Genomic DNA, 12,350 nt, shown 5'->3' on the forward strand with positions numbered 1-12,350 from the left:
GGAGTCGTCACTGCTGTAGTGCAGGTTCTATCCTTGGCCCAGGAACTTTCACATACCATGGGTGCAGCCGGAAAAAAAGTGTATGGTTGATAATTTCTCCCATTTTGCCTTTCACCATTAAGTTAGTCATTTTACTGGAGAAAGTACCTGATTCTGTAGAGTACATTGTGCCTGGTAGATTCATCTACATGGAAGACATGGTTGGGTGGATACCAGATCCTTTCTGTTTCATTCATTAAAGCAAACATACTATGATACACAGGTGTGATTCCTAGGAAAGAAGCAGAAAAAGGAATTATTAGATACATTAATATAACATCTATAATGCATAATGGAGCTGAAGTTAACAACTGTTAAAATCAGCCCAAAATGCAGTAGCAGTCAAATCTTTTGGTTCAATAATACAACTGAATTCTTAAATATCTTTTTTCCCCATGTATTATAAATTTTTATTTCTGGGGTTCTTTCAAGCAGATTATTTTTAAAAATTATCTAGTTTTTCAGTTGTCCTCTAAATCAAGGCTGATCCAAAGCTGTGTATGTTTTAAATGATAATGAGGGTAGAAAATAACTAAAATATTTAGAAGTTATTGAAGAGAACACTTAAACAGTTTAATTTAAAGAACACTGAAACAGTTCTGTTTTTAAATGTCAAGTTTTATACAACACACTAGCATTATATCCTCTACCCTATTTAAACTTACAGTGAAAAATTGTAATTATCAATTTAAATTCAAGGGTTAAGTGATTTTTTAAAAGATATTTTAGGAGGTACATTAACAAAAGGCTGAAGGACACTAAACTTTCTAAAAACATAGAACACCTAAGCCACATAATTAAACAATGCATATTATTTCCAAGGACATAGAGAATATTCATATATACACACTTTTAGTCTCCAAAAATGCCAGAGAATAATCATACATACCATGTTTTCTCACTACACTTTGATTAAATCAGAAATGAATACTTAGGAAAAAACTTTTTAAATCTTATATGTTTGTAAACAGAAGCCTCACATAGAAAGTATTTTTATTCTTGTTATAATATTCATTCTTTTCAGCTGTAGGCAAAATGATACCAACCCGACACAGTAATAACAAAGATTTAAAATTTTTATTTAAGAAGTTCCCACAGTGGCGCAGTGGAAACGAATCTGACTAGGAGCTATGGGGTTGCAGGTTCGATCCCTGGCCTTGCTCAGCGGGTCAGGGATCCGGCATTGCTGTGAGCTGTGATGTAGGTTGCAGATGCAGCTCAGATCCGGCATTGCTGTGGCTATAGCATAGGCTGGTGGCTGCAGCTCCGATTAGACCCCCATCCTGGGAACCTCCATATGTCTTTTTAGGTGTGGCCCTAAAAAGACAAAATAAATAAATAAATAAAATAAAATTTTTATTTAAGTTATTAATACAACTTTCTATTCATAGATAGTAATGTAATAATATGACAATTTCAATTAGTTACATATAAAAACATAATTCAGTAACAACTTCTAAACTGTATAGTTGAATTCTTACAAATACTTCTAAATATCTCACAGGTCATAGAAGTAATAATAACAGAACTTAAAAAGCACTTATACTGAGTGATGACCAATACCATGTATTAAATTATGGCATATAACTAAAATAAGACACAAAAGGGAAAACTGTGGATATAACCTGCTTATGTTAGAAAAAAAACAGAAAATGATACTGAGTTATCTAACTCAGTACAACAGGGAAAAAAAAAAAAAAAAAAAAACCAGAATAATCCCAAAGACAGATGAAAGGACTTGACAGAAGTTAGGAGAGAAAAAAATTCAATAGAGAGACTAAGAAAAGAGCTGTTTATTTGTAATTACTAATATAATAAATAAGATTTTTGTCAAGTCTGATTAAAAAAGAAGGCACAGATAAACATTAAGAATTTTTTGGAGTTCCCGTCGTGGCGCAGTGGTTAACGAATCCAACTAGGAACCATGAGGTTGCGGGTTTGGTCCCTGTCCTTGCTCAGTGGGTTAACGATCCGGCATTGCCGTGAGCTGTGGTGTAGGTTGCAGACGCGGCTCGGATCCCGCATTGCTGTGGCTCTGGCGTAGGCTGGTGGCTGCAGCTCCGATTCGACCCCTAGCCTGGGAACCTCCATATGCCGCGGGAGCGGCCCAAGAAACAGCAAAAAGACAAAAAAAAGAATTTTTTAACTACAGTTAGAAGTTATGAAAACAAGAGTGCTAGAATAAATTTATGCCGATAAATTTGAAAATATAGATAAATGGACACCTGTTGAAAATATATGTCACTCTAAAAAATGATTCAAAAATTGAAAAATTTCTAAAGAAACAATTTAGCCAATTAAAAAATCGAGAAGAAAGAAGGAAAAGAAAGGAAAAAGGAAAAAAAGGAACAACGAAAAAGAAGAAAGAAAAACCATCATCGGGCCCAAATAAATTTTAGACATGAGTTAAACTCAAGATGAAAGACAAACTCTAATTTTAAGTATACTATTACAAGGAACAACAACAACAAAAACCCAAGAACAGGAAAACTGACAAATTTTGTGACTTCAGTTTGACCACAATACCAAAATCAGACAAAAACATCATAAAAGAATAATCTCATTTATAAAAATAGATACAAAAATCCAAAATGAAGTATGCGCAAACCAAATCAAGCAATGATTCTTTTTAAAAAACTGTGACAAAGTTCATTTATCCTAAGAGTGAGGAGACGGCTCAATTAGGAAAATTTATTATTATAACTCATTACAATGACATGTTAAAGAAGTCTTAAGAAAATGATAAAAGGTAGGTGGTGGGCACACTGATAATATATTTGATATATATGATAATATATTTTATCTTTCTATACAAAGTATTACTTGAAATACGTTATAATAAAAAAAATCAGTATTAAAAAAGCAAAATAATAATGGGTTGCCTACACAGAGGCTGAAACCCGAGCTGACCCCAGGCGTCCCCAGTCTTTGGAATTGGGGCTGAAATCTGAGCTGTGTCCTTAAGACTGTGCAACTTTGGTTAATTTACACCACTGGCACCTTTGTAAGCTCACTGTCTACGGGACACCCAAGTGGATCACTGGCGCTTCAGTGTCTGGGTTGGCAAATGCATACAGAGGTAGGCCTGGTATCTGGGCTGATTCTGTAGCTCCCAGGTGGGCAACTATGATGAATCCTGGTGCCTGATTTCAAGGAATATGCACCAATGGATCTGTGCTGGTGGCTTTGTAAACAGTGCCTGAGGGACATCTGGACTGATTGCTGCATTTTCATAGCTGAGATGGTGCCAAGGGCAGTGCAAAAACAGTGTACTTTCTAAGTGTGCAGAATGGGTGACAGAAGACACTACAGAGCATACTTCCCAGTGGATAGCTCCTAATGAGGAATATCAGTGGCTCCTCTCCTAGCAGAAAGACCACAGTCTCACTGAGCCCACACTATATAACAAAAACCAATCTGTGGGATCCTACTCCATACCTGTGGAGCAGATGCTGCCCTTGACAGGACCGTGAGAATGACAGAGCAAAGAGGCCACACTTAATGGAGACCAGTGCAGACTATGGGCACCACAAAATCAATCACTCCCACTTTTTAGGGGATAGTGGCCAGCACACACTGAAGAAAGATGAAGCAGGCATCCATACTAAAACAGACAGCACCAAAACTATTGGACTGATGCAGTCTACACAGGGGAACTCTCACAAACAGCCCTACAAAATCATGGTAGACAACTACTTCTCTAATTTAATAGGCAAATAAAGGTAAAATTTAGAAGCAGAGGAAGCACTCCCAGTTAAAAGAACAAGAGAAATCCCTTGAAAGAACAATGAAACATACCTCTGAAGTCAACCAGATCCCAAGTTCAAAAAGAAAGTCATATATGTAGTGAAGGACTTAAGCTATAGAAAGAAATGCAAATCACTGTAACAAGGAATTATAAACTATAAAGAGGAGCCAATAAAAATTAGAAAACTCATTTACCAAGATGAAAACCAAGCTAAAGGTAAAAAAACCCTGCAAACTAATTAATCCAGAAGGAAAAAACTAATCTTGAAGACAGAATAATGGACATCACCCAATCAGAACAGCAGACAGAAAGGCAAATTTTCAAAAGCGAAAGCAATATACACGACCTATTAGCAAGCTGATCTACACATAATAGTGATTCCACTAGGAGAAAAGAGAAAAGGGAATCAAAAATGCATTTTAAGGTGTTCCCATTGTGGCGCAGTGGAAACAAATCTGACTAGGAACCATGAAGTTGCATGTCTGATCCCTGGCCTTGCTCAGTGCATTAAGGATCCAGCATTGCCATGAGCTGTGGTATAGGTCACAGACACGGTTCAGATCCCGCACTGCTGTGGCTGTGGCAGGCTGGCAGCTGTAGCTCCAATTAGACCCCTGGACTGGGAACCTCCATATGCTGTGGGTATGGCCCTACAAAGCAAAAAAAAAAAAAAAAATTTAAATGTATTTTTAAAAAGTATGGTAAAAACATCCCAAACCTAATGAAGAAAACAAATATCCAGGTTCAGGGAGCAGAGTGTCCCAAACAAGATGAACTACACCAAGACACATTTTAATTAAAATGGCAAAGTTTAAGATAAAAAGAGGATTTTAAAGGCAGCAAGAGAAAAACTAAGAGTACGTTACAAAGGAACCCCCGTAAAGCTATCAGCTAATTTCTCCACAGAAACTCTGCAGGCTGGAAGTGAGTGGCAAGATATATCTAAAGTCTTGAAAGGGAAAAACTAGTAACCTAGGATACTCTACCTAGCAAGATTATAATTTAGAATAGAAAAAGAGATAATGAATTTCTGAGATAAGCAAAAAGTAAAAGAATACAGCAGTACTAAACCTATTCTAAAAGAAATATTAAGATGTCTTCTCTATATAGAAAAGAAGTGAGAATCCATAGGAAGGAAAAACTCATAAATGAAAAAGGCAGTACACGAATTTTTAAAAAATCAAAAATATTTCGTGAAAGCTATGGTAAGTACAATGAACAGCGAAAAGATAAACATGAAGATGTAGAGGAAAATATCAAAATCATGAAATGGGGGAGGGGAATAAAAATGTATATTTTCTTTTAAAGGGGTTTGAGCCTATATGTCTATGAGCATAAAGCAAGTATATACAGTAATGGGTTAACATGCTTGAAAAACAAGATAACTGCAAATCAAAAACATAAAAAGGTTCGCAGTAACTAAAAAGAAGAGAACTTAGGCATAAATCAAAAAAAAATCACAAAAGGAAAAAGGAACAAAAAGAAACACAAAATCAGCTAGAAAAAAAAGGTTTAAAATTGCAATAATAAATACAAATCTATCAACAATTACCATAAATGCCTATAAACTTAATGTTTCAATCAAAAGATATAGGGTGGCAAGTTGGATAATAAACAAGAGTCCCAAATATGCTGCCTACAAGGGATCCACTTTAGGATGAAGAACACATACAGATTGAAAGGGGATGAAAAAAGATATTTCACAAAAAAAGAAATGACAAGAAAGTGGGGGTAGCAATATTCACATCAGATAAGACAGACTTTAAAACAAAGGTCACTGAGAACTATATCTAGTCACTTATGAGGAGCATGATGGAGGATAAGGTGAGAAAAAGAATGTATATATAGGTATGTGTGACTGAGTCACTTTGCTGTACAGTAGAAAATTGACAGAACACTGTAAACCAAGTATAATGGAAAAAGTCATTTAAAAAATTTTTTTAAAAATCAAAGGTCATAAATTTAAAAAAAGAACATGATATAATAAAAAAAGGATCAATACAGGAAGACGATATTGCAATGATTAACATATATGCACTCAATATAGGAACATCTAAACACATAAAACAAATAATTACAGATATAAAGGGAGAAACTATAGTAAGAGACTTTAACAACCCACTGACATCAATGGAAGATCAATGGACAGATCTTTCAGAGAACAAATCATTAAGGCAACAGAGATCCTAAAAAAAAAAAAAAAAAAAAAATTAGAATACACATTCTTTCCAAGTGTACATGTAACATTCTCTAGGACAGACCACATACAAGGGCACAAACAAGCCTCAACAAATTTAAGATTATAGAAATTATTTCAAACATCTTTTCTAACCACAAGAGCATGAAACTAGAAATCAAAGAAAGAGAAGAAAAAAAAAAATTACTTGGAGACTAACCAAAATGCTACTAAAAAACCAATGGGTTAACAACGAAATCAAAGGGAAAAATTTTTAAATATCTCAAGACAAATGACAATGAAAACACACTGGGATGCAGCAAAAGCAGTTCTCAGAAGGAAGATCATAACAATACGGGCTTTGCTCAAAAAAAGCAAGAAAACTCAAATAACCCAACATACCATCAAAAAAGTTAGAAAAAAAGAAGAATCCACAACTAAATTCAGCAGAAGGAAGGAAGTAATAAAGATTGGAGAGGAAATAAAATAGAGGAAAATATCAGTAAAACCAAGGGCCGGGTTTTGGGGGGTCTTTTTGTTTTGTTTTTTGAGGGCCACACTCCAGCATACAGAGGTTCCCAGGTTAGGGGTTGAATCAGAGTTGCAGCTGCCATGCTATGCCACAGCCACAGCAATGCCAGATCCAAGCCACATTTGTGACCTACACCACAGCTCACAGCAATGCCAGATCCTTAACCCACTGAGCAAGGCCAGGGATCAAATCCATATCCTCATGGTTACTAGTTAAGTTTGTTAACCGCTGAGCCATGATGGGAACTTCAAGAGTTGGTTTTTTAAAAGGTAAACAAAATCCACAAACCTCTGCCCAAGTACACCAAGAAGAGAGAATAACCAAAGAAACAAATTGAGAAATGAAAGAAAAAATAGCAAGATTCCTCAGAAATACAAAAAATCGTAAGAGATTACTCTGAACAATTATATGTCAATGAATTGGACAACCTAGAAGGGGCAAGTTTCTAGAAATATACAGCCCATTAAAACTGAATGAGTAAGAATTAGATAATTTGAAAAGACCGATCACAAGAAGTGAAATTGAATCTGCAACCATAAAAAAACAAACAAACAAAAACTCCCTGCAAACAAAAGTCCAGGACAGGGAGTTCCTGCTGTGTAACAGTAGGTTAGTGATCCAGTTTGTCTCTATAGCACTGTTGGTTCAATCCCCAGCCTGGTGCAGTGAGTTAAGGATCCAGTATTGCTGCAGCTATGGTCGCAGCAGTCTGTGTAGGTCGTAGATTCGACTTGGATTCAATGCCTGGCCTGGAAATTCCATATGTCATGAAAGCAGTCAAAACAGAGAGGAAAAAAAGTCAAAGTCTAGGACAGGATTGTCTCCAGAATTCTAACAAACATACAAGAACAGATTCTTTTCAAAACCCTTCCTAAAGATTGAAGAGAAAGGAGCACTCCCAAAGTCAAGTGATGAAGCCACCATTATCTTGATACCACCAAAAAAGAAAATTATAGCCAGTATCTTTGAAGGATACAGATGCAGAAACCCTCAACAAAATATTAGCAACCTGAATCCAACAACACCTAAAAGAGATCATATACCACAAGCAAGTTGGATTCATCCCAGAGTCATAAGGACGGTTCAACACAATGCATATTTAATCAATGTAATACATTACCTAAACAAAAGACAAAACCCACATGACCATCTCGAGAGATGCACAAAAAACATCCAATAAAGTTCAACATCCATTCATGGAAAAAAAAAATCCATTCATTAAAAAAAAGAAAACTCGGAATTCCCGTCGTGGCACAGTGGTTAACGAATCCGACTAGGAACCATGAGGTTGTGGGTTCGGTCCCTGCCCTTGCTCAGTGGGTTAACGATCCGGCGTGGCCGTGAGCTGTGGTGTAGGTTGCAGACACGGCTGGGATCCTGCGTTGCTGTGGCTCTGGCGTTGGCCGGTGGCTACAGTTCTGATTCGACCCCTAGCCTGGGAATCTCCATATGCCGTGGGAGCGGCCCAAAGAAATAGCAAAAAGACAAAAAAATAAATAAATAAATAAATAAAAGAAAACTCTTTACCATAGCAGATATAGAGGTAACATACATATCTCAATAGAATAAAAGCTATTTATGACAAAACCACAGCCAACATAATACTCAACAGTGAAAAGCTGAAAGTCTTCCCAGTACAATCTGGAACAACACAAGGATGCCCACTCTCAGCACTTCTATTAAACATAGTATTGAAAGTCCTAACCACAGTAATCAGACAAGAAAAAAAAAAAAAAAAAAAAAAGAGGTAAAATTGTCACACTATATGCAGATGACATGATACTATATATATAGAAAACTCTAAGGATTCCACACAAAAATTCCTAGATCTGATAACCAAGTTCAGCAAAGTAGCAGGATACAAGATTAACATATAGAATTATGCTGCATTTCTCTATAGTAACAAGGAAATCTCTGAAAGGGAAAGTAAAAAGAAAAACCTCTTTTAAAATTTTATCTAAAAACTAAGTTCCCACTGTGGCTCAGCAGGTTAAGAGAATATAGGTTTGACCTCTGGCCTCACTCAGTGGGTTAAGGACCCAGTGTTGCCACAAGCTGTGGCGTAGGTCACAGATGTGGCTCAGATCCAGTGTTGCAGTGGTGGTGGCAAAGGCCTTAGCTGAAGCTCTGATCTGACCCCTAGCCTAGTAACTTCCATATGCTATATGTGCGGCCACTTAAAAAAAAAAAAAAAAAAATTACATCAAAAAAAATTTAGGCATAAACTTAACCAAGTTGAAAGACTTATACACTGAGAACTATAAAACACTGTTGATCAAGGAAAGTGAATATGATTTAAAGTAACAGAAAGATATCCCAAAATCATGGATTGGAAGAATATTGTTAAAATGACCACACTGAGTAAAATTTACAGACAGTACAATCCATATTAAACTACCCTTGACATTTTTCACAGAACAAGAACAAATAATCCAAGAATTTATTTATTTATTTATTTATTTTGTCTTTTTGACATTTCTTGGGCCGCTCCCGCAGCACATGGAGCTTCCCAGGCTAGGGGTCGAATCAGAACTGTAGCCACCAGCCTGCACCAGAGCCACAGCAACACGGGATCCGAGCACATCTGCAACCTCCACCACAGCTCACGGCCACGCCGGATCTTTAACCCACTGAGCAAGGCCAGGGGTCGCACCCGCAACCTCATGGTTCCTAGTTGGATTCGTTAACCACTGAGCCACGACGGGAACTCCAATCCAAGAATTTATATGGTACTATAAGAGACCCAGAACTGCCAAAGAAATCCAGAGGAAAAAGAACAAATCTGGAAGCAAAGCCCTCCCAGATTTCAGACAATACTACAAAGCTACAGTAACCAAAATGGAATGGTACTGGCAAAAAACCAGACATATGGATCAACGGAACAGAACAGGGAGCCCAGAAATACACTCACACATCTACCATCAATTATTATTTGACAAAGGAGGCAAGGATACCTAATGGAGAAAAAACAGTCTCTCCAGCAAGCAGTGCTGGGAAAGCTGGACGCCCACATGTAAATCAATGAAGTTAGAACACTCTTATACCACACACAAAAAGAAATGGCTTAAGGATTTAAACATTAAACATGATACCATAAAACTCTTACAAGAGAATTCAGGCAAAACATTATTTGACATAAATCTTAGCAATACTTTTTAAGCGAATCTCCCAAGGCAATAAAAATAAAAGCAAAAATAAAGGGGACCTAATTAAACTTGTATTAGCAAAGGAAAGGATAAACAAAAGGAAAAGACAAACTAAGGGATGGGAGAAAATATGCGCAAATGATGCAACCAACAAGGGATTAATTTCCAAAATATATGAAAAGCTCATATAATTCAGTAACAAAAAAACAAACAACCCAATCAAAAAAATGGGCAGAAGACTTAAACAGACATTTCCCCAAAGAAGATATACAGGTGACAAATACACACATGAAAAGTTACTCAACATTACTAATTATTAGAGAAATGCAAATCAAAACTACAATGAGGTATCACCTTACACCAATCGGAATGGCCATCATTAAACAGTCTAGAAATAATAAATGCTGGAAAAGGTGTGGATAAAAGGGAACCCTCCTACACTGTTGATGGGAATGTCAACTGGTATAGCCACTATGGAAAACATATCAAGGTTCCTTAAAAACACTAAAAATAGAGTTACCATATGATACAGCAATCCTACCCTTGAGCATATATCCAGAGAAAACTATAATTCAAAAAGATATATATACCCCAATTGTTCAAAACAGCACTATATACAATAGCCAAGACATGGAAGCAACTTACATGTCCACTGACAGAGGAATGGATAAAGAAGATATACCACTTGGCAATTAAAAAAAAAAAGAAGGAAATAATGCCATTTGCAGCAACATGGATGGACCTAGAGATTATCATACTAAATGAAATCAAAGACAAGTATCATATATCACTTATACGTGGAATCTAAAATATGATACAAATGAAATTATTTACCAAACAGAAACAGACTCACAAAGAAAACAAACCTATGGTTATAAAAAGGGAAAGTGAGAGAGAGATAAATTCAAAGTTTAAGATTAGCAGATACAAACTGCTACATATAAAATAAACAGTGACCTACTATATAGCACAGGCAACTATGTTCAATACCTTATAATAAACAATAATGGAAAACAATATGAAAAAGAATATAGATACAGATATAAAACTGGATCACTTTACTGTATGCCAGAAACTAACCCTGTAAGTCGATTATACCTAAAAAACAAAATAAAATAAATAAAAAGGCAAAAGAAAAAAAACTAAAAGTGAAAATGGCAAAAAAATGGAAATTATTCGCAATAGAGCAATCCAAAAAACGAATAAACATGAAAAAGGATGGTAATACTGAGTACTGAACAAAATGCAATTTTAAACTATGTGATAACACTTTATACCCATTCAACAGCAAGAATAATAAGAAGGATAACATCTAGTGCTGAATGAACTGTAGTAAAAGGGAAACTATGCTAGAAATGTAAACTGGTACAGTCTCTGAGAAAGCAATATTGGCATAATTTTGAGAAATCAGCATCAGTAAAAATTCTAAATACCCCTTTCTCCAGTAGTTTCTCCTATACACTCCTAAGAATGCAGTAGTAGTAGTAGTAAAATGTAATCTCTCCTATACACTTCTAAAAACGTAGTAGTAAGAAAGAAAGAAAATGTAAATTCAGGAGCAGAAAATATGAAAAATTGTAGTGGTATAATCAATGCCATGGACCATTATGAAACAATAAAAAGAATGAGTTAGTACAAAAGTATTTGGCTTGAATAGGTTTTTTTACAATGTGTGTTTTCATGAGAAAAGCAAGAAGCAGGCAAGGATATATAATATGACTGCATTTTATAAAATAATGATCTCAAAATCTTAATGACTGTATGTATGGGAGCAAGATGGATTTTCTGCCCCTATATGATTCTTGAGTAAACTATGAGAGATATTCCTAAGATATTACTGTCTTAGCAGGATGGGACTAAACAAAAAGGAAGGTAAGAGTACAATGGAGAAGAAACTTCTTTTTAAAAAATAATTCATTAAATAAAAACAGTAAGGCTTTTGTGAAAAAGAAAAAAGTAAAAGGAAAGAAATAAAGGAAAAAAGACAGCAACAAATACCCAGACAATGGTTCAACAGGCATGTCACCTTGAAACTACAGAGAATGAAATAACAATTAAATAAATAAATAATTCCACATTCTTCTTCCAAAAAAAAAAAACCTATGAAGAATGATGGCTTGTCATTCTCCAAACTTTAAAATAACTGTAAGACGACAGGAAATAATACCATTCAAATAAGCTGAGGAACAGTTATCTCACCTGAGTAGCATTTTGATCTAGGCTAATCTGCATTGAAAAAATATTTTAAACTTGAAAATTTTGAAGAACATTATCTCATCAATCAAGTGAATAGAATCATAATCTCATATTTTTGTACCCTGCACATACTACTTCTTAAAAGGTAAAAGTGACTGCCTGTCCTCTATCCACAAAATGTTTCACATAACCAGTGTTCTAGTTACATAACAGAGTGGACATGAACCTGCCCGAAAAGATGTCATAAAGACCTGATAGAAGACCGCCTTGAAAAAAAAAAAAAAATACTGGGAAGAGAACCTTAGCAAAAAAGTAGCATTTAGTTTAAATGTAACCATGCAAATAAAGCATGCATATGGAAACATTCTTCTTCTTTTTTTTTTTTTTCATGGCCACACCAGCAGCACATGGAAGTTCCTGGGCCAAGGACTGAATTTGAGCCATAGCTGCGGCCTATGCTACAGCTGTGGAGATGCCAGATCCTTTATCCCACTGCACCAAGCCAGGAATCAA

General features: G+C 35.7%; 1 protein-coding gene across 7 annotated transcripts in view; it reads right to left on the reverse strand.

Moving 5' to 3' along the window:
• JAK2 (Janus kinase 2) overlaps positions 1-12,350 on the reverse strand; it is a 152,492-nt gene that overhangs the window by 83,479 nt on the left and 56,663 nt on the right. For all 7 annotated transcript variants that reach the window (XM_085009853.1, XM_021082802.2, XM_021082809.2 and 4 more), the window contains 1 exon segment: positions 148-271. Coding sequence is in view for 4 of the 7 variants with exons in the window: in XM_021082802.2 (XP_020938461.1) it covers positions 148-271 (124 nt within the window). In the remaining 3 variants the exon portion in view is untranslated.

The sequence above is a fragment of the Sus scrofa genome, chromosome 1 (genome assembly GCF_054392235.1).
Source record: "Sus scrofa isolate SSC_HxYL_T2T_F1_AM1 chromosome 1, Sscrofa_HxYL_maternal_Yorkshire_Landrace_v2.0, whole genome shotgun sequence".
Classification (NCBI taxonomy): Eukaryota; Metazoa; Chordata; class Mammalia; order Artiodactyla; family Suidae; genus Sus; species Sus scrofa.